The following is a 22,826-nucleotide window of genomic DNA, read 5'->3' on the forward strand; positions in this document are numbered from 1 at the left end:
GACTTTAAATGGGAATTGAATCAGATTTCTCCCTCATTCCTCCTTCATATGAAAGCCCCCAGAGCTCTCTGCAATGAACAAAAAGGAAGAAAGTCCCACTTCTTTTGGCTTTATTAAAACAATTGTGTAAGGCCAAACCATACAGTTCTTACATCTAAGACACTCAATGTGGGAAGCTCATATATTTCCATTGCCTGCCCCCCTTACTAGGGAATAAAGTCTCTCTTCATTTGTTAATGACAGTGATGATGATTATTAATGCCACTGTTGACTGCTGTTCACTTTACATGGTTGAAATATTATTCTGATATACCGGTAGTTTATTAAATAGTTTAGTACAACATTTGATTCAGAATATTTTTTTCTTGTTATCCTCCTCTAAAAACCAGGTGCATCTTATGGTCAGGTAAGTCTTATGGAGCGAAAAACACGGTATATTATTTTGGGGATGGGGTGGGGAAATTGGGGGTGACATCCATGTTGACATTTGAAGTCAAAAGTGGGTCCTGGATCAGGAAAGGTTTGAAATCTATGAGTCTCCGTGTTTATGAGTAAAAGGCAGAGGTGACAGAATATGGACATTACTAGTGCATGAAGTGCCAGAGTCCTAGCAGATGTCACAATGAGTAGAACTTTCATTTTTTAATTTTTAAAAACTATTTATTTTTACCAAAAAAAACCAGTGCAACATATGGTGTATTATATATTCGGATTTGACAGAGGTGGTTACAAATAATTTGCTTATGAAACTTTGTTCATCCTCATTCCAAAAAATTGTGCCATGTGTGCCAGTTCACTTGGTTTCTTTCGTCATTAAATAAAGCCACACCAAACAAAATCATCTCCCTAGTCCAGCCACCTCAGTATTCAAATTTGTTTAGACTGTTGTCAGCTAGTGAATTATTCCAAACATAGTTAAACCATTCTTGTACCATACACCCACGCTCGTGTTTCCAGTGCTTTGCCTTTACCTCTCTTGAAGTTTATAGTATAAAAGGTTAACATCTCTTTACATGGTATTGTTTGGGGTAATGTTGGCCAGGGAGTTGCAGTTGAAGTCAGTTCATGAGTTCTCCAATATGAGCTAAGATTTTATACCCAGGCTCCCAAGTCCAACTCTGGGATTCATCCAAACTGTGAAGGGATAGATCCACATGGCATAGGAGGAACATGAGCAGTGGTATTGCATTCTTGCTATTAAAAAATATCTGCCACAGGCTCACGATTACAATGCAAGTTCTCTGTTGGGAAGTATTCCTGCATATGACTTAGATAACTTAGGTGTACCAGAAAGTGCTCACCAATAAATTGTTAGTCCACAGGACACATTTTTGCTTTTCATCATGAATATGGATTCTCATAATAACAAAGAAAGAAAGAAACAGTGAATTTCAAGTACCTACAGTAGTGTAAACATTTTTTAAAAAATAAAATAACCACATTTAACTATTTGGCACAGGATTCACAAATGAGTTCTGTGAAAATAGGAATAGAAACAAAAAAACTGCCAGCTATTGAATATTCATTTCCTCCTTTGTGGATGTTAGTTGCATTTTGTTCCATTGAAATCAACCTATTGTGGGTCTTGTGGGGTGTGTGTGAGAGAGTTTTATTCTTTTGTTATAATGTGCACAACTAACTTGGACCCATTTGTTCTGTACTCTGTGTTACCAGTTACTCCCACTCCATTTCCCTTCTCCTGTCACAATCTTCCTAGCTATTTGCCAAACACTTTGTCTCTTCACTTTTTTGCACTTTTTTGCACACACACACATACACCCCACTGCTACTCATTTAGTATATTGCATTGCAAACATTATGCAAAATCTAGTCTTAAAATCTCAGGTTTTTTCCCTGACCTTGTTTGATATGGTGGAGATAATACTGGAAGATTCAAGTCCACATCCTTAGGTGTGTGTTTGAGTTGTACAAAGTTCCTCTTAACCTTGCCACTGTTGAAGAAGTCTTTTGACTTTTCTTTGGATTGCCTCAAGCTTCTTACCATAAGTGTTTGTTGTGGGGTCATGGGGAAAATTGGCGGTCTTGACCCGTTGACAAAAAATGGAGATGAGCCATTGGGTTGTTGCTGTGATAGTCCCATCAATGAAATCTTTTTAGTGATGGGGTCCCTCAGGGCAACTTGTCTCAGCCTTGGTAAAGGTGAGAGGTGTGGTGATTCCATAATCAAGAGAGCTGAGCTTTCTTTTTCCTGGTATTGCCATGGTAGAGATGGAAGATTCTCATCCATTGCTTTCAGAAGATCCTTGACTCTTGTGTCTGGGCAAACCATAGGACTTTGGTCTATCAGTCTGTTTTCAATTGCTGACCTTGGTGTTAGTCTACTTGCACATGACATTAAGGACCTCTGAGCCTGGTGGGTCATAGAATATGCTGGGTTATTTCCTAAAGCAGAAGGTGGCTTCTCAGATAAATATGATTTTCTCTCTTCTGAAAAACCTTTAATATCTTCTATATTTTCCCGCGGGTCCAGTTGTGCGTGATTTAATGGCTCACATGAAAAATATTTATTTGGAGATTTAGGAGGTTCAAAATGAACCAATTCTCTGTCTGCAAACTTGGAAACTAAATGGAATATAGAGTATATGAAATCAGTTTATGTAGAAATTATAGCTGCAGTAAAGAGTAGAGATATCATTATGTGTTATACTTCAAATTTGTGATTGACATTTGGTATGATGATAAGATTTTTGGATGTTGATCTTTCAAAATGATAATAAAAGGTAAAAAATTGGTAAAAATAAGAAGGGGTACACTAAGTGTTGGGGGAATACTGTTTAGTTCTATATTGCCCCCCATGTCATTCAACATCTACATGAAACCATTGAGTAATGCTAGTAAATACAAACTTGCATTTTATATTTTGCAGAGAATAATACACTCTGACTTGTTTTGCAATGAAATACTCCCTCTTACAAGCATTAAGGGTGCAATGTATGTCCCTTTAAGATATTTAAAAGTGGGAGCTAAAACCTTTCATAGTTGCCACTTCCAATATTTAAAAAGACACGTGCTGAATTGTATACATATGCACCTTCCAGACTTCATGAAAGGCCCAGTTATATCATCTGCTCATCAAGTTCAGATATAAATTTTATGTCATGACTGGCCATGAGTCACAACACATCTGGGTTAATTGTAGATGAGAAATGACAATGAGTTGGATTGAGGGTTCCTGTGAGAGTATCTCCACTCACGGGACATTTCTACTGCAGGAAGAAGGAAGCTAATGTTTGCTGATTTCTCCTTCTCTTGGTATTCCAAAGGTGTTCTGGAAAGTTAGGGGACACTCTGGAACAGTTTGAAAGGTGGGCAAGGGGGCAAAAGGCTAAAAGAGGAACTATAAAAAAATCCTCTCCTTCCTCTTGCTCATACTGGCCTATCCTTTCCCTTTAAAACAGTAAGCTAAGGTGCTCTGATGTAAGTTAAGGTTAAAAACAATTAATTTCCAAAAAAGAAAAAGAAAGAAAGAAAAAATTCTTAGAATGACATAGATAAAACATATATGTTTTACATATCTACTTTTCAAATATAATATCTATAAAGCACAAAACCAGATTGATAGAAACCCATACTATATTTTGTTTGCTTTTTGGACAAAAGAAACCACTATGCTCTTGCAAGTAGCTGTATTGGTTCTCTTGTGCCTCTAAAGAAAGTACTGGAAAAAGGGAGGGGAATTGTTTCATCTTTGTTTTCCTTCTTTCATTCCGACACAACGAATCAGTTTTGCTATTAGTGCACACTGATGTGCTTTAGCTAGCCACTTGCTCATGGAGGGCATTACCTGAAATTCCCGGGGGTTTTTTGCATGGAGTGCCCCTACAACAGCAGCAGTAACAGTGCTGCCTACCATGTAACTTAGGGGTAAGAAACCTTTTTTTTATTTTGAGGGCCTCATTCCTTTCTGAGGGCCACATGCCAGTACAGTGTGGGGCCAGAGGGGAAGGTGTGTAGAGCACCAAATGCAAACTTTACCTTTTTATTGGAGGACAGTTTCTAAACACACTCTCCCCTCTCTATCTTCCATTCAAACAAGCAAGACATTACCAGAGTTCAAGGAAACATTCTAGCCAGGCAAAAACATTCAGGGTGTGCAGCAGGGTCATTGAAAGGTATGGCCTGGGGAGAATTCTGAGAGCCACATCGAAGACTGGCAGCCCCTGGACCTGAAATTCCCCACTCCTGATGTAACTTATCTCCCTTGGTTACCTTAATTTCAATTAAAGTCCCACTCACCCCAGCCTTTGTACAGTTAACCACATTCCAGATTATGAAGATAAGCAGCACATATTACCTTCTGGTAAAATTCCTTGGTTTTCCAGAGTGATGGCAATTTCATCTTCCTGGATAGCATATGGCATTTCTGAGTTCAGGACAGAAGGAAACACTTTATTCTCACAGCTTTTCAAGTTTTCTGTTGTAACCTGTTCTGTCTTTTGAGAAGCTGGCATATCATCTGCATCTTGGCTTAGGGTCCCAGGAAGTTTAACATCAAACTTTTCTGAGGTACTTTCCTTCTGTAGACATATCAGACACCGGTAATACTACCATACATGGAAAAGCTGAAGTGATAAGAAACTGCAACGTGGTAAGTTCAGGTATCTAGGTGGGATGTAGACTTTGTTACTAGACTAGGGTAGGTTAAGAAGAGGGGTCCAATGTGAAAAGCTAGTCGTGATCAAGTTAAGTCCCTTTGGTTTCAGAGGGAACTAGGTTCAACAAACTTAGTCTGCAGCTAAACTGGCTAACTCTAAATCCATGGAGACTGGTATTGTGACTGCAAAGACTAGGGAATAGGATGTTTACATTTTTTGCAATAAATAATCTATGTACAATAAAACCAACAGTATAAAAACAAGGGCTGTTATGAGAAATTCCTTTTCTCCAGCTGCACTTGGTATCTGCTGGTAGAGCCATAACCCAAATACAGGAAACCGTCTTATACTGAGCCAAACCACTAGTCCACTGAGCAGAGTATTGTCTACTGTGACTGGCAACAGCTCTCCAGGCTCTTTGGCACATGTTTTTCACACCACTTACAGCTGCAGGTACCATGGAATGAAGCTGGGATCTTCTGCATGCAAAACATCCTCTACTACTTAACTACATGCCTTGTGTCAGGAGCCGGAGTCAAGGGCAGGTCAGTAACAAAACACCTGGTGTCAGTGAAGTTAACTCGTTATTCGAAGAAACCAAAGCAGTGCGGGCCTAGTGATCGCAGCAACACTTCCCAGTAGGTCTAGCTCCGATGAGGCTCCTCCCCCCTCAGGTCCTACCTTAGCAATCTAAGGCAACTTCATCTTGTCTCTCTTTGCTCCGCCGTATTCATTCCTCTCTGTGTTCTGGGAGACCGGGTGGGAGGGGAACTGATCACAGCAAGAATAGGAGACTCCCTGGATTCTTCAGCAGCCTGTCTCCTGCCCCCCCCCTCCTCTCCTGCCTCTGAGTCTGTCCAACTCTCTGCGACAGTTTCCTCCTGCTCACGAATCCTGCTACCTCTTCAGCTTCTGATACCTCCTCCTCCCACTCTGTTCCCTCTTCTCCCTCTGACCACTCATCATCGTCCCACCACCACGCCCCTGGCTCTGAGCCTTCTTCCCTCGAGGGTTCCCCAGCTGGGGCCTCCCACCACTCTTCTGCATCTAGCCAGCCCATGACACCTTGTTGGACACACCTTTTCATGTAGACATTCGGGTGAGGACTGACGGTTGGATTTGGCCCCAAGGGCTGAAATTTTGCAATTGGTTGAATGGTTTTTTTAAATTGATGTTTTGATTTTATTTGCTATTTTATGTACTTTTGTGCACTACCTGCCAGATCCTTGTGGATGATGGGCAGTGCAGAGAAACAGCCTATAACTAAATATAACTATAACTATAAACAAATCTTCTGAGTAAAAAAAGCCAAAGATAGCACCGTTGATGTATAATGCTGACATGTCTTAATAGATAGTTGGACACTGAATCCAATATAGTACAGTATTAAACCTTGACAGCCACTGTTTTTACAGGAAAGATTTTCCTTGTTAATCTATCCTATAGAAATCTTTATTCAAAGCAAGTAAAATTTATAGGCTGACTGGCTCTCCCAATGCTTGAATGAATTTTGAGCCTTAGTAGAGTACATTAAAAGACTGAGTCTCTTGGAATCTGAAACACTTTGGGAATCTGAAACTCCTGTGGGTTCATCTGTCCCTATCAAATATTTTCAAAACTTGAAGAATGCGGTTAAATCCGTTATCTTCAAGGACTTTTTGTCCTTGAGCAATTTGGGTAAGTTTTTTTTAAAAAAACCAACAACAACTGTAGTGCTCAAACCACACTGCATCAGTGGGGAATAAGAGATGACATAAGTATTTTAGCCAAAGCAATCAAAGCGTCTCTCAGGATTTTGCACACTCCTGGTTAAGAAAACAAATTTTCATCTTAGATTTTGCAAACTGTCACGTTATATACAGTACATCAGAAAACTTGCCATGGCTCGTTTTTATAGCCAGGCCTCTTAAGAGCTAATTGGTTAAGCACCTGGGCAGGAAGCTTTTTGGCAGGAACACTATTTCTGCAAGGCTTAACTATAAAGTTTTGGATGGCAAATTGTAATCATTAGGCTCTCTTTTCTGCAACAAAACACATAAAATGCAAACAGGTTGCTTGGAGAAATCACAGTGTGTAAAAGGACAGGCCATGTTTTATGCTTATCCAATAATTTATGGCTCAAGCCTGATCGTGGAAAAACGGTTTCAGTTGCCTGTAGTCATTTAAAAGCCAAATTTCCAGTAGGTTTTCCCACCAAACAAAATTACTATCATGCCTAAAACTAAATCTTTTGTGACCAGCTGTTTGCAGTCAGGATTTTAGAAAGTGAGAAGTTAAACTTTAATAAATCGAACCTTTAGGGTCTTTCCAGAAAAGAGTTTTATTGGACAACCAAAGCACAGTTATGACTTAGTTGATGAGGGGGTGGGGAATCAAATCTCTTTCCTCGTGTCTACTGTGGGAAATCACATTCTCTCAATACTCAAACAGCATTTTTTTTTTTTTTTTGGCAATGAGAAAATGTCACACACACCACTCAGTTAGCCTATCTATTAGAACCTGTAGTGTTCAGTGTAGTGTATTTACATCACTTTCATAGGCAACTACTAGCTAGTTCTTGTGACATCACTGGTGTTGAGCAACACTTAACCCCCAACATCTCTGCACAGGCATTTATTGTGTGTGCTGTTTTTTTTAATTGTTTTTAGGACAATTATTTTACTAGTTTTTAAAAACTTATGCAGAAGCTGACTGCTATATTATGTCAGTACAGTATTGTTCCTCAGCAATGCCCATATGCATTATTATTATTATTATTATTATTATTATTATTATTATTATTTCAATTTATATACCGTCCTTCACCAAAAGGTCTCAGAGAGCTGTACAACATTAGAAACACATTGCAAAACATCAATGATAAAACATAATAAAAGCATAGTAAAAAGCATACTGAGAGACAGCGTAATAGTAAAATGGCATCTAAAGACAATGTAATGATGGCACCAGGCGAGCCTCTCTAAGGAGAGCATTCCACAATCGGGGAGCCACCACAGAAAAGGCCCATTCTCTTGTTGCCACCCTTTGAAGCTCTCTGAGAGAAGGGACACAGAGAAGGGCCTCAGATGACAAGCACAAGGTCTGGGTCCGTTCGTATGGGGAGAGGTGGTCCTTAAGGTATTGAGGTCCTGAGCCATGTAAGGCTTTATAGGTCAACACCAGCACTTTGAATTGGGCCTGAAAACTAATCGGCAGCCATTGTTGTTGTGCCAGTATTGGTATTATATGCTCAAACTGTAGATCAAATGGCCCCTCTCTTTCCCCCGAACCCACCATTCCCCGGGGTCTCAACTCGGCAGCTTGTGCATACAGCCTTATGGAGAAGCAATCAGGAAGGAATGGATTCTGCTGGGGTTTTTTATGTGCAAATGGTTAACTGCTTGATGCAATAGTACATAAAATGCAGCAAAATAAACTTTTCCATTCTCCCCCTTCACTGCCCCAAACAGTTCAATAATGTTGAGAACAGCCACTCCAAGACATGTTGCTCTCTGAGTCAAAGGAGACGATGGGATGACCCGATTCAGCTTGTATAAGTCCACTGGACTGACAGTTGACTCTTACTTTGACACAGGCAGTACGACACCATGGTCCTTAATAATTGTGGGCAGTAGGCCGCATGGAACATAAATCTCTGTCCTTCAGCAGCTCACCACTGCTCCCTGCCCCTCAGCATTTGCTGTCTGAGATGGTTGCCCCATTCTACCTAATGGCAGAGCCAGCTCTAATGCTGAAGATCAGTGAATGCTGCTGCCCTCTGCTGAACTGTATTATGCCTAAAGTGATGTGAAGTTGTACGAAAGTTCTGCCTGTGGTTTTTATCATTGATGACCATTTCATACATTCAGTCTTAGCCATCAGATTTTGCATTCGCTGAGTGAGGAACAATAGATGTGCGAACTTGCTGCTATCCTGAGAATTTATTGTAAGAGTTGTCCATATATCTTGGATAAACAAAAGTCAAGGGGAAAATAAAGTTAGCTGGATGGCTTTCTTGATGAGCCTAAAAGCCGACGTGAGAGAGAAAGTATTTATGGCAATGTAAAAGAAGTACAACTTGGAATGACAGATGAAATCCACAAGGGAACTGTTTAGAGTTAATATCAGAAGAATTTATGAAGAGAAGACCTTTTGACTTTTTGGTTAGTGCACAAATGGAGTTGAAAGCACTCATGAAGTCCTCACTAAGCACTAGTTAAAGGACCACAGGGAACAGATCTGCTGGGGTAGCGATACAGAGAACATGAGGATAGTAGAAGATTTCAGCCTTGAACTTCCAAGGTTCTGTTTTTTTCTATCTGATTCAAATGCAGGTCAAGGGATTTTTAAGTTGCTCCATATTGTCCCCATCGGAGCATTAAGATGCGCCTTGTTTAAATTCATATTGCATTTTATTTTACAACCCAAACAGGAGGCTAGTGAAAGTATCTGGCTTTCTCAGTTATCCATGTCAGAAAATAAATCCAAATGATTTTTTTTTTTAAAAAAATACTCTCCTTTTTATATAGGATGCATAGCTGCTTGCAAAGCATTTATGAAATCCAATCTAGAGGGGAAATATGACTTCAGCATAGGAATTTACTGGAAAGTTTTTTAGCTTATTTGAAGCTTTCACTTATTTATTCAATAGCACTTTGTTGTAAATTATTTGTTGCAAGTGTTCAAATATCAATGGGTTCATTGTGTCTGCACCTCACTCAAGGCATGGCAGAATGTCAAGAGGATGAAGCAAAAGTGATATCTGGCTTGTTGTCAACATTTAAAGACAACAGAATACTGGCATTTGCAATATCTCTTGCAAAAATTAAGGTGGTCTTACTGATATCTGCCATGTTTCCAACAAATCTGTCTTGCATTCATCTTGCACCAAGGTGTTTTCATAGTTGTCATGTTTACATATTCACATGAATGAAAATTAGGTATTATTATATTGGTGAACACTTTCACAGCCTTTCACCTTTTTTGCCAAATCATCTTCTGCAATTGTGCTAAACTCTGCAACGGGGTTTATATCAACCAATGTGATGGCACTGTTATATCGTGAAATCCTACAGTATCAGTTGCAGAATGAACTTTTCATGCAAAATGTTAATCTAGCCTTAAGACTACAAAACCCATGATGCCATACATCCTGGTGTGAAATAAACATGTGCTTGCTGCAACCACCTCCACCCTATAATGTGTCCATGAGCAAAATCGCATGTAGAGAAATCATAGAATTGTAGCATTGGAAGGGACCATGAGGGTTGTCTAACCCTGCCCCCTGCAATTCCCCTGTCTGTCACTACATGATCCCCTGCTTGTGTTGGAATACAGGAGAACAGGCAAATTTCAAGTGAGTCTTTGAAACAGCTTTATTACAAAATGCCTGAAAGTTCCTATGAGCAAGAATTAAAACCCTAACAAGGCCCATCTAATTTTTGAACCACTCTCCACCTGAGCATATGTAACCATTAGGCAGTAAAAATAATGAAAAGTGTCTAAAATCTTTGGAGAGGCTGCACACAAACCATAACTTAAAGCATATTTCATGCACCTTTAAACCACAATACTTTCCCCAAAGAATCATGGGAACTAACAGAGCTACAATTCTGAGTAACCTTAGCAACTTACAGTTCCCAGACGTCTTTAGGGAAAGTTGCTCACATTACTCCTTTTGTGACAAGAGCTGTTTCTGGAACTACTGTTGTGAGCTGACTTTATGAAGACAAGAAACTATGTTTTGACCATTGGTCCTTCCAGCTCAGTATTGTCTACCAATTGGCAGTGGCTTTCCAGGGCTTCAGACCAAGAAAAATTGAACCACCCTTGCCCCCAACTGAACTTTAGAGGCACCTGAACTTTCCGGGAAGTTTGCAAAATAATTAAGTATGCCAAAGCAATACACTGAAAATTTGCACAGAGCCATAACTTCATGAGTCAAACTTATCAAAACAAGCTTTCACCCTGGATTGGACATTCTAATGTGTATTCTAAGAAATGTTGGTTTTGGTCAAATATTTCCAAACCATTTACACTTTTAAAGTTAGATTTTGGCTTCCTGTCTACATAGAGCAAGATGTTTATGACTGAACTGCTAGCCTCTTAAGAGTGATGGTTACCAGTGAGGAAAAACATAAAGATGCCTAAAGTAATTTGGCTCTAATTAAGTACCAAGATGTCCCCCTGCCTGTTTATTTGTTTAATAAGCCCTGAATCTCTGCATTAAAAACTCAGGGCTAAAACGAAACATGTACTATATGGCCTTGCAACCTCTCAAAGAAAACAATGAGAAATCCTTAAAATGTTTGAGGTTTCCAGTGTGATCTGCTTCACACCTTCCCTGACACTGAGATATTATTCTTTTATTCATTATTTCACTTCAACAAGCAGAGCTCAAAAGAGCTTAAAATGTCCAAAACCAGCACCAAAACATACAACTAACACCAACATAACCCAACAAAAATGATAACGTAACAGCAAGGTAAATTGCCAAGGCAGGCAGGAGCTTGCATAACATACACAAAAACAACTTTTGCGTCAAGCAAGAAAGCTTTTCTAGCTACTAGCAAACATAAGTTAATCTGCTCCAGGTCATTTAAAGCAATTCTTTACTTTCCAAGTGGGAAAGCTACTTGCTTTAAACAAAAATGATACCAATAAACATGCATAGGCTGTGTGTACACCATACATTTAAAGAACATTGTTTTCTACATAGAATCCTGGGAACTTTAACTCTGTGAGGGGGTAAGCTACAATCCCCAGGATCTTTGGCAGAAATGATGTGCTTTAAATGTGTGGCGTGTTTGCAGTCTTGGTGCTCAGCACTTCCCAAGTACCAAAGGACAGGGCTTGCAAAGCCCCTTGTGCAGTATTTCCCAAGTGTCTGACAAACAGCTGTTTTTCGTGTGCAATATTTTCAAAATCTCTACTGATCTCGGCCACTGGTCCAAAAAGGTTTCCCACTCCTGCTCTAAGTTAAAGTAGTACTCAGTCTAAGAACCATGATTGTTCCCTAGGATAACTCAGATTTCCACCACACACCTCTGTCATCTGACAGACAACTCCCTTAGAAACTGCAGAGAGACCATGTCTATTAACAAGCCAGAATATCCACCCTCTGCTCCTGCCAAATGTTGCCCACTCCATCAATGTAGGACTAAGCTGGGCAGGTGCAGTATCCTCAATATTTCATCGCCCTCCATTAGAGATGTTGGGCTTGCAGCATCCTTAGCTCTCACCATTGCCCAAACACCAACCCTTCAACACCAGGAAAAGGAATGATAAAATGCAGCCATATTTACTCTCTGGGATCGAGGACCACCAAATGTGCATTGCAAGCATAGCTCCCCAATGGTTTTGCCACCCCCCCTTTCTTGGGATGCAGAAATCTAAACCAGGGAAGGAAGATCTAGTAAACCCAGGGAAGGAAGATCTAGAAATTAATAACCTGACTTACAGCTAGCTAGAAATACATTGACTAAAAGATCCACTGAGAACTGGCTTTCCTGGAGTTCAAGAAACGATGCAGGCTCAATGTTTTCAGAACTGCAGGCAAGGGACAGGCAACATGCATTCACTAATCCAGTCACTGATTCACACCTCACCTTCATTGTCCCGTGTTCTTTCTGATATCTAATTAATTTCTTCAATAGCAAGTAGTATGTTGCCATTATATAAGATGGCTTGTTGTTTATCAAGACATTGACAACATCCGAAAGATTGAGCTCCAGTGTTTCCGTCATGTAACTCAAAACAACAGGATTCAGCTCATTGGGGCGAAGTCTGAAAAACAAGATGCTTTGGTAACAGGGATGGAGGGAATCCTTGGACTCAGTCTGCAACTGAGCTCACTCAACAAAGTTATTCCCCTCCACAACAAAAGAACCCTTGTTTTCTTCCTGATCCCAATTTCAAAATTTATCTGAACACCTCCTCCAAATCTCCCTTGAGTTCCCCAACCTGCCTATAAGCTCCTAAACCCTGCCTCACCCACCATTTCTCCAATCTTATTGCTGCAGTAGAGCAACAATGGTAATGGGTTGGATCTCAGTAGAGGTCTACGGGTAAGAAGAAGAAGAAGAGGAGGAGGAGGAGGAGGAGGAGGAGGAGGAGGAGGAGGAGGAGGAGGAGTTTGGATTTGATATCCCACTTTATCACTACCCAAAGGAGTCTCAAAGCGGCTAACATTCTCCTTTCCCTTCCTCCCCCACAACAAACACTCTGTGAGGTGAGTGAGGCTGAGAGACTTCAAAGAAGTGTGACTGGCCCAAGGTCACCCAGCAGCTGCATGTGGAGGAGCGGGGAATCGAACCCAGTTCACCAGATTACGAGTCTACCGCTCTTAACCACTACACCACACTAGGTAAACATACATATTATGTCACTTGTATAATTACTACCACTCAGCTATATGTTCAGCCAGTAACACTACATCAATGTAAATTTTTTGGGAGAACAACTCTGTGACTCAGTGGCAGAGCATCTGCTTTGAATGCAGAAAGTCCCTAGATCAATCCCTGGCATCGCCAGGAAGGGCTGGGAGTGTCTCTCTCTGAAATGCAGGTAACCCACTGTCAGTCACGTATAGAGTCCCCACTAGCAATCTGAAGTGGAACAACACAAACAATGGCTGTTGGCCTAAGTCAGTGAAGGGGTGGGGCATTTCTCCTATATGACAATGTTGTCTAAGAACACTATTCAAAATAAAGTAGGACGGAACCAATTTATTCAAATTCTGTCAGTCTTTAAAAGTTTTAAGAGGAACCAGAAGGTGCCTTCAACAGACTTGGATTGGACTTTATATGTGCCCCATTAAAATGACCCAGTTCCAGTTTTGTTTTGTTTTAAAGGAAGGACTGGACTAGAATTAATTGCATTGGCCTTAAGCCTAGGAAATGCTATTCAGAAGGCGAAAATGAACAAAGAAGACAAAATTTGAAAAGAATTACCTATTTTTATATGTACATGAATTCAGTGGTTTCCTGATATTACCGTCATTCAGCCATTTGTCTTTCATTGCCTCTTGAATAGCAGGTCTCTTAGCTGGATCAGGTTCAAGTAAAGAGTGCATGAAATGAACAGCTCCTGAGCAGAAATTCCAACAAAACAATGTTAGCTATAGCAATAGCCTGCATTACAGTTTGTCTTTCTCTGGCCTTAGACTTCGTACTCAGCAGAGACATGCCCTCAGAGGATTTAATTTTGTTAACTATTTGATAAACAGGTGTTTAATGTCCCATGTTCAATTCCCAGCATCTCCATGTATGACTGGGAAAGAGACTCCCTACCTAAAAACCTGGAAAGTCAGTGCTAGAAAGGTGTGGTTCAAGGGTTCCCAAAGTGTGGTCTGGGACCACCAGTGGCCCATGAGCATCATTCAGACTCATGAATTCATGCATCACACAACAAGCTTTATACTTCCATTTGTACTTTATATATACTGAAGCTCCTTTTAGAAGCCATTGTAGGTGGCCTAATTTTTAATGCTTAAAATAGTAAGCTTTGAAGTTCTAAACACTGACACTACCATATAACCAGGAATAATCATGGGGTGCTTTTGCAACCCACCTAATTTACCTAAGCTGTTGTAGGGACTCCAAAGCTTAAATCAAGAGCTCTGCAGCCTGTTTAACCAAATGAGAATCCCAGGATAAACCTTTGTTGAAATATCAGACCTTCTTTCAGGCACATAAGGAAATAGAAGGGAGAACAATAAAATTCCACAGTTGACAGGCATTATGGAGCCTCTAGATTGACTATGTTTGGCACACACATTATGAACATGACCTTCATCTGGTCAAAAGAGCAGTGAATTCTGCCAGTGCCTTCAGGCCTGGATTTTAGATCTTCCTTAAGTCTACCTTCAGCAAATTACTTCGAGAACCCTGGGGTAGGGAAGCACATTCCACTCCCAGCCTAAATTTGGGTAGAGCTGTCCAAGTTTGGCCTTGTCTGGACCTGACAACTATAATGTTGCAGGGTGGCAGACAACACTTCCAATAACAGTGGTACTCTATTTGACCTGGGCTGCTTGGTAATTCAATAGATATAGGAGAAGCAGAAGCATAAAGCTGCCTTGGCAGGTCACTGCCCTGTTTTCAAGTCATGATGGGGGACCTCACTACATGTTGGGTTAGCCAGATTGAGATGCATGCAGAATTGCTGTGAACATAGTAGTAGTAAGAGCCAACTGCTGCTTCACAGGTAAGATTCACCTTCTGTTGTGTGGGCAGGATGGTCCCTCCCCTTACCTGGCCAAACCTCTGGCAACGCCTCCCCAAGCATTGGGCAATTGACAGAGGTAGTCGCAGACCTCCAGGTATCCAGCCTGGGGAGGATGAAGCCAGCCTGAACTACCAGGAATTGCACTGGGATCCGGGGGCTGTGCACAACCACACAAAAGGTGCCCCCATTTGATGTGGGAGCTGTCATTATTTGTACCCCACCCATCTGATTAGGTTGCGCCATCCACTCTGGGCAGCTTCCAGCATATACAGAAACATAATAAAGCAACAAACATTTTTTTAAAAACTTTGGTTTTGTAACAAAAACCAACCCGAATCTTTTTTGAATGGAAGTTGTGCATAAATGGCTTTCCTGTTCTCATCAAGCAACATAGTGACCAGCACAACTTGTCTCTCATTGCAGAAGGTGTTTCTGAATTGTCCCATTCACCTAGTCACAATGATTTCATAATCACTGTCATTAATACATTGCAAAAAGGAGGAGAAACTGCATCAGCATTTTCTTCCACAATCACAAACAAGTGCTTCATAGATGTTGTTACTCCTTAACAAGATTGATGGCAGATGAAATCACAACTTATTTGTGTCACATTTTCTATGAACATTAAACATTATGAGGACAATCCAGCCAAAGTTAAGCTCAGAGAGTTCAACGGGAGTGTTAAGCTTGTACCTACATCTTTTCCAAGAAAGAAAAGCAGGGTCGGTCCTACCATTAGTCAGAGTTTAGTGGGTGGCTCAGGCAGATTATTTTGGGTGTCCTGAAAAGGCAACAAATGTCTGCAATTTATTATACTATGGTTGTAATTTGACCACCAGGGAAAGGTATTTGTGCTTATGAGTTTTTCTGCTCAGGTACCAAAATAACTTAGTGGGCCTTGGGTAGTATGTCCCTTAATCTGTGGCTAGGGGGTGGGAGGGTGTGGCATTCACAGCTCTGCCTCTGGCAACAAAACGTCTTGGGCTGACCCTGAAGTCAAAGGAACTCAAAAGTGCTTACTTTGGCTGGATCAAACTCCATGTGTATAATACAAAGCCAGGTATGGTTTACCAGTGGAAATGTCAGATGGAATGGGATTCATTTCACCGTTCACCATCTTGAGGTGCAACTGCTTGATATTAAATGGTTCCACAGTGAAGGGCAATGTGCCGGTTAGCATGGCAAACATGCTAACTCCTCTGCCAGGGAGAAAGATAGTAACAGTCACATCAGTGGAGCAAGAAGAGTTTTATAAAATGCATGTGTGATGCTTGGGAATACAGTGATAGATTGATGTGTGTTAGCATTATATACTTTGTCAACCAAGTTGCTACTATCAACCAAACTTGATGGTTTCTGCTCACATCCATACACAATAGAATAAGCAAGCAATCTACAAGAATCTACTCTAGGCCCTTTCTACACAATTGTTCTTTTTTCTGCAAAATAGGTGCACCTCCACCCCATTACATACTACATGACTATTTAGAAGCAAGCTGTGCATTTAGTGACTCTTAGAATGGAATATGCCAGTTGTCAATTGTCGAATATGTTTCCTCCCCTTTCCCAGCAGTCTTACCTCATCCCAAGCTGTACAGGAGCCTCTGGCCATCCAGAGAGCCCCTCAAGGGGGTGCAGTCGAAAAAAAATAATTCCCTAATTTCCTCACATTAACTTAACTTAGGTTCCAAGCCTAAAGGAAACTGCAGCATCAGATTTAAGACGTTTTGGAGGACTGTAATGTGATTAGCTTTCATCCACCATCAACTGCATTTACAGAACACCTGTTTTATTCCAGTTTTCATGCCCTCAGTTTCAGAGGGATGGAAGAGCTGTAGCATGTGACAGTCAATAAATCCCCCTGCTTCATGTCTTGTCTGTTTCCAGTCACAAGTCAACCTCACAACTTATTGTTGCTCCCTATTAACATCTTGTATACTAACGCCTCTCTAACCCTCAAATTTTCCATGCTTTAGGAATTCCACATTCTGGTAGGGTGTTGAAAAGAGGCCTTGGTAGTCCTAAAGGCACTCACTTTCATATATCACCAACACCAAGTAATTTAACATATACAATGATTGCAGTGTAAAAATCTAATGCTATGTGAGTCTAGAGATCAAAGTACTCTTGTTTTTGCTCTCATTGTAAAAATCAAGAAACCCACTTGCTGTTCTTGAGGTGCAGTTAACTTCATTTAGTATACTGATGTCTAAAGCTCCAACTAAGTTTTTCTGTCTCTCTCTCACACACACACATTTAAAATTAAAATTATCATCTTCGAGGCCCCCATTCTCCTGAACATTGCTGTGATATAATTGATAAATGTAATTCTTGGAGACTGGATGTGACTAGATATTATCAGCAACGTAAAAAAAAAATCTGAAGAAGTGTGCATGCTCACGAAAGCTTATACCCAGAACAAACATAGTTGGTCTCTAAGGTGCTACTGGACAATTTTTTAATTTTTAAATTTATTTCTACTGTGTCAGACCAACACAGCTACCTAACTGAAAGTAAAAAAGAAATAGTTTGACTTATAAATATCTGAGTTGGTTTGCTTATTTATTTATTTAAGATATCTATACCCCACCCTTCATTATAAAATTCCAGGGCACTGTACAGAATACTTTTTCTTACAGGTCCAGATAAAATACATGTTTGAGTATATAATGTGCCCGTAAATTTCTTGAATACTTTATTTGTGGGGGAAGAAGGGGCTGCCAGGGGAATTGTTCAAAATCACAAGCCCATCATTTGCTGGCAGCAACACCACATGACTAGAACTCTACTAAAGTGCTGTAGGAGCAATAAAATATTCACAATCTACTTACATGGACCAGACATCGACTTTGGGTCCATATTTTTTATGAGCCAGGAGTTCTGGGGCTGCATAGGCTGGACTCCCACATTGAGTGTTTAGCAGTTCTTGAGAAAGGCCCTCAAACTTCATGATGTTGCTCAGTCCAAAATCTGAAGAAACAAACACATAGAAAATTATACATTTTCACACACAAACATACATCTTGGGGATATCATTAGAGTTTAGATTGACCAGTTAACCAAAGCAAGCAACATTCTAATCTAAATGAGATTGGTGCAGCCTGTTTTCATATTATATCACTCCCCACTTTCTTCTGGATATCACTAGAGATGAACCTTGGAACAAAGTCCAGGGCACAGCAGCCCAGTGTCCACTATATGAGGGTGGCAGGTGATGAGGACAGTGGCAAGTGTGCACCTTTCCAAGTGATGACTCTTCAAAAGTCAACGTGGGCAGCATCTTACCATTCAAAACATGTGAAGAGAAAAAGAGGGGAATGATTGTTTATAGAAACATTAAAGAATAGGGCTAAGCAGTGTGGGCTGCCCAGCAACAACACTTGGTCACCAGTTTCGTTTTTGTAGGGTGTCTTCTGTGAAACATGAAGTCTAACCCAACTCCTTTGGAATTTCTATAGAATGAGGTGGACTTTTGCTTAAAGACTTTTGTTAATATAAAATGTGTTATTTTGGGTATGAGCCTAGTCTGCTCAATTAATTTAAACAAGCAGAAAGCGAGCGTGGCAGAATCCTCCCTGGGTACCAGGGGGAAATGAGTAATGTATAAACAGGGGGTGGGGAAGGGAAGGCCGCACCAGGGCCTTTGGCTTCTCATCATGGTGTGCAGTGATGAGGCCATTACCTTGCGCCAGGGCCTGATCTAAGCCCAGCCTGGAGTCCAGAAAACTTTCAGATGTTCAGAAGCATATTGAGCAAATCAATCTGTTTATTATGGATTCTTTCTGGAGTGTATTGTTGTGGTGGTGGGAGAGATGTCCTTCCACTCCTAGGTCCTTCTGTCCCCAGGGCACACATTTATCTCACGTTGAGTATCCTCTGCAGCAGGAGTGGTGATTTTTTTTTTTATCCGCAAGCCTGCATACCCTTGTGGGAAGCTTTCCAGGGGCCACACGACAGTGGTGGCATTGGGTGGGGCCAGAGGCAAAAGTGGAAGTGTTTAGAGGCCCCCCAAAAGAGTGGGTGAAACAAGACCTGTGACCCAAATCTTTGCATAGTAAGCTATATTCCAGCCATGCAAAAATCAGAGGTTTCTATGACAGCCACCCATATCTCTCCACCCAGGCAAGGAAGAAGCACAGTTCAAAAACACATTCCAGCCAGGCAAATGCAGGTGTGAAAGATGTGGTCTGGGGAGAGAAGGGGGTGGCCAGGGGAGTGGGCATGGCTGGGCCTGTGGGGCCACTCCCAGCCCCCAGCTTTAGATTCCCCACTCTGGCCATCAGAGGTAAGATCTCACAACCCACAGACACCATAGCTGTTTATTTGGCCACTAGTTGTTATGTATAAGTGCAAGGCAACAAAAAACAATCTCTGCAGAAGAGAGTTGTATGTCTGCCATACAGTACACCTACCAACGATTCTGATGTTGTTGTTTTCATCCAGAAGAAAATTTTCAATCTTCAGATCTCTAAACAAAGCAGGAGAGAAAGTAAATGTGTTGTCTTGAAATACAGGATTGGATCCAGAGTTTCTGTGAGTAAAATTCCATTCATTAGGCACTTCCTACTGGAGGAATGGTGGGGAGGTGATTTTAGTCAGTTCAGCATGCAATTCCCTTGGACACTCCAGACGTATGGCAACTCATGTTGGAGGTGTCGTTTTTGGCAGAAAAGCTCAACAATTTTGGGATTTTCACTTTTTGAAATATGGCAACCCTAGGTTGGCACTGGGGGATGTGGACAGGAGGAGAATTGGTGGAAATCCAGAGCAAATCTGGATCTAGCGCATAATATTTTGCTCTGCAAATAATGTTAAACTAACGTTTCTGAGTGTAATAACTTAATTGCACTAGAGCTCCCCATAGACTCGTTGCCTTATAACAGTATTTTCCAGCACAGTATGCAGTTAATGCTGGACCTTGGCATTGAAGTCCAGAAACCGCCTCTCCCCCCACCCACCCACCAAGAAAAAATTACCAGAGTGACATATTATGGGGCAGTGGGATCAGTACCTGGGCTGGCACAGGTATGCCAGGCCCTAACAGGGACTGATGATGGCTTTCTCTATGAGGCCAGAATTAGACTACAAAGCTCATGTTCCAGGGGGAAGAGAAAGTGGGAGTTTCAGGAAGGTGGGGGGGTAGAGAAACCCCCTCAAACTACAAATTGCTAGTGACTTGAACAAACTAATCCCTTCTATCTCTCAACTCCAGTTTAGCACCTGAGGCAAAAAGTTTCTGCTAGTGGTAGCAGAAGTAGCAGCAGCAGCAGCAATAATAATGACAATAGCAACAACAACCAGAAATTTGCTTCCTTTTCACGACAGCCAAAATCGGTTGTCTGAGGTAACTACCTCACACTGCCTAACAGAGGCGCTGACCCTGTGCTCCACATATAATGAACCACTTGTCAAAATGATGGACATTTTTGCTCATTCTCCTAATAAATTCCAGTTTGCACTCAAAACCATACTTGTTTACTTTAACACTGTGTGTGTACACTGAGCTAGCCTGAGACATTTCATTACCTGAAGCAGGATATCCAAATGTTGTTGTTTCTCTCTCTCTCTCTCTTTCCAACAGTAAGAGTGTAATAACAAATTAAATGACAAGGTGCCATGCTTTCATCTGTCCCATGAGATATTCACTTCACCCTAATGGTTTCACTGCCTTAAGGCTGCATGGATGCTCTATGTGAGTAAATAATTTTATATTTCTGAAATACAGTGGTACCTCAGTTTAAGAACAGCCCTGTTTACAAACTATTTGGTATACGAACTCTGCAAAACTGGAAGTAGTGTTCTGGTTAGCGAACTTTACCTCGGTCTACGAATAGAAGCCAAACAGTGGAAGGGCACCGGCGGCAGGAGGCCTCATTAGGGAAAGCGCACCTCGGTTTAAGAACAGTTTCAGTTTAAGAACGGACTTCCGAAACAGATTAAGTTCATAAACCGAGGTACCACTGTATATACCGGGGTGCCCAAACCTTTTTCAAAGAGGGCCAGATTTGATGAAGTGGACATGTGTGAGTTGTTGGGCTATTTTTAGGACTGAAGTTGCTGAGGGTTTTTTAAGGATTATACCCCGAAACGGACTTTGGACATGCCTGGTATATACATATGGCATAATTGATCAAAGTTAAGCACCTAATAATCTCACTAATTTGAATGGAAGACTTCAGCAGATACTTTCATGAAATGAGTGGGGCTGAGTTTTATCATGGCCCCTGAAATATAAATCTGAGGGAAGGAAATCTGCTGTACCTGTGGACGATCCCATGATGATGCAAATGTTCTACTGCAGATATTATCTGCCTGGTATATTTCTTGACTTCCCTTTCTTCCAGTTTCTTTTTCTCACAGATTCTGTCCATGAGATCTCCCCCTAGGCACAGTTCCATCACCATGTAATAGGAGTTTTCCGTCTCCAATGTTTCATAGAGCTGAACAATATTGGGATGTTTAATCATCTGATGTATCCTAGGTTCCCTCTTCATATTTTTTAAAACATAGGAGTCTTGCTTGGCTTTTTTCTTATCTATGACTTTTATGGCTACCTAAATAACAAAAATGCTGTCAATATTTGTTTTTATAATACAGACAACCCACTTTTCTTTAGCAGCACAGTGTCAAAGACAAAAATGTATTTTATATATATATTATTTACCATTGATGGGATCAAGATGCAGTTTTTCTGCTAGTGGTTTGCATGCAATAAGTCACAATTTTCAATGTCGGTGGCTTTGTAAGTTTTTGATTTCAGTTAATATATGCTAAAATTAGATTATGATATAATGATGATCAAATAATTTGTTCCAGCAAAAGTGTTCCTTGTGCAACACACAGTGGAATGTCTGCATGTACAGACATACGCCGCCTCCCAAATTCTACACTTCTGTTAGATAACTTGAATGTTGAATTTCTCAAGAAAGATAAGCAGTGTATCCATCAACATGTTTACAAAAATGTAGGTGCACAGCTACTTCAGATACTCAGAATCAAATAGGAATCAAACAAGTTTCATTGGTATCACAAACAGGAAAACAGTGATTATAAAAGTTAGGGGAAACTTCTAATTATACACACAACATACCTAACACAGTAATATTAACATATTAGATCTGGTACAACATTCCAGAGCATGATAGCAGGTAAATATATTACTATTATGGGCATTGCTGCTTCAGCTAAATAAAGCACCAGGTTGCACTTGCAGATGAAAAAACAAAGCCCTAAACTTCTTCAGCATACATCACCATGAGATTAGTGGCAAACGTTCCTCACTCTCTTCCAGCCACTCTCCATTTACCTTCTCCCCAGTGGGGATGTGAAAGCCCTCCATCACTTTGGCAAAGGAGCCCTTGTTGATCATTTTGCCCACTAGGTAATTCCCAACTTGCTTGGTATGGGGAAAATTCTTCCTAGACTCTTGGGACATCTTGCTGAAACAAACAGGTATACCCCTGTGGTTTGTCCCCCACTCTGGTAATATCCTTTCCTGGTTTGCATGATCCATTCCTCTGTCATCTGGAGCAGCTTTGATTGCCGCAGGCATGCCCGGGGGAGTGAGACTGGCTGATGACACCCCAGTTCTTGAAGACTGCTGCTTTCCAGAGGCAACACAGAATGGTTAACAGATTCTGTGCCTGTAGGTCTCGAGGTACAATGGCCAAGTTGTTGGCCACGCCGTGTGTGATCATCCTCCCTTGGAGGCTAGTTTTTCATCACTGATCTCTTTCTGCCAGCATGCAGGCCTGCTCAAGCAGAACCAAGCTGGAGATTATTAACCTAACCTGATACACGATGTCAATTAATGCCCCAGAACTGACAGCTCCGATGTCACATAATCTCATGGAACAACCCCTTCCCATTTACAGAGGCCAACATTAGCACCAAGGGCTCTGTTCACCAGCCCTGAACACCAATCAGCTAAATTAGAGTGTCGCTCGCTTTACCTGTATTTCCAGAGATAAACAGCGCGTCCACTCCTCCTGTAAAGGCATCAGG

The 22,826-nt window shown here is 41.0% G+C and overlaps 1 protein-coding gene across 1 annotated transcript; it reads right to left on the minus strand.

The window, feature by feature from the left end:
* Positions 1-695: 695 nt before the first annotated feature.
* LOC307211633 (hormonally up-regulated neu tumor-associated kinase-like) lies at positions 696-22,466 on the minus strand. Its single transcript, XM_079968358.1, has 9 exons — positions 22,129-22,466; positions 21,084-21,376; positions 19,235-19,290; positions 17,654-17,792; positions 15,894-16,021; positions 13,547-13,682; positions 12,203-12,380; positions 4,316-4,538; positions 696-2,583 (listed from the first exon to the last, which is right to left on the minus strand). Exons 1-9 carry the CDS (start codon positions 22,372-22,374, stop codon positions 1,817-1,819), a joined length of 2,166 nt encoding a protein of 721 aa, XP_079824484.1. The 5' UTR covers positions 22,375-22,466; the 3' UTR covers positions 696-1,816.
* Between the last annotated feature and the right edge of the window lie 360 nt (positions 22,467-22,826).

Source organism: Podarcis cretensis, assembly GCF_951804945.1.
Source record: "Podarcis cretensis genome assembly, chromosome: 3".
NCBI classification, from domain to species: Eukaryota; Metazoa; Chordata; class Lepidosauria; order Squamata; family Lacertidae; genus Podarcis; species Podarcis cretensis.

What these genes read in the sequence shown, in the direction of transcription:
- LOC307211633 (XM_079968358.1), bottom strand. Translation starts at nt 22,374, where the DNA reads ATGCCTGCGGCAATCAAAGCTGCTCCAGATGACAGAGGAATGGATCAT. An exon ending in AAAGTCGATGTCTGGTCCAT is followed by an intron (nt 16,022 to 17,653) that starts GTAAGTAGATTG and finishes TCTCCCTGGCAG; the next exon opens with AGGAGTTAGCATGTTTGCCA. An exon ending in CCAAGGAATTTTACCAGAAG is followed by an intron (nt 2,584 to 4,315) that starts GTAATATGTGCT and finishes TATTCCATTTAG; the next exon opens with TTTCCAAGTTTGCAGACAGA.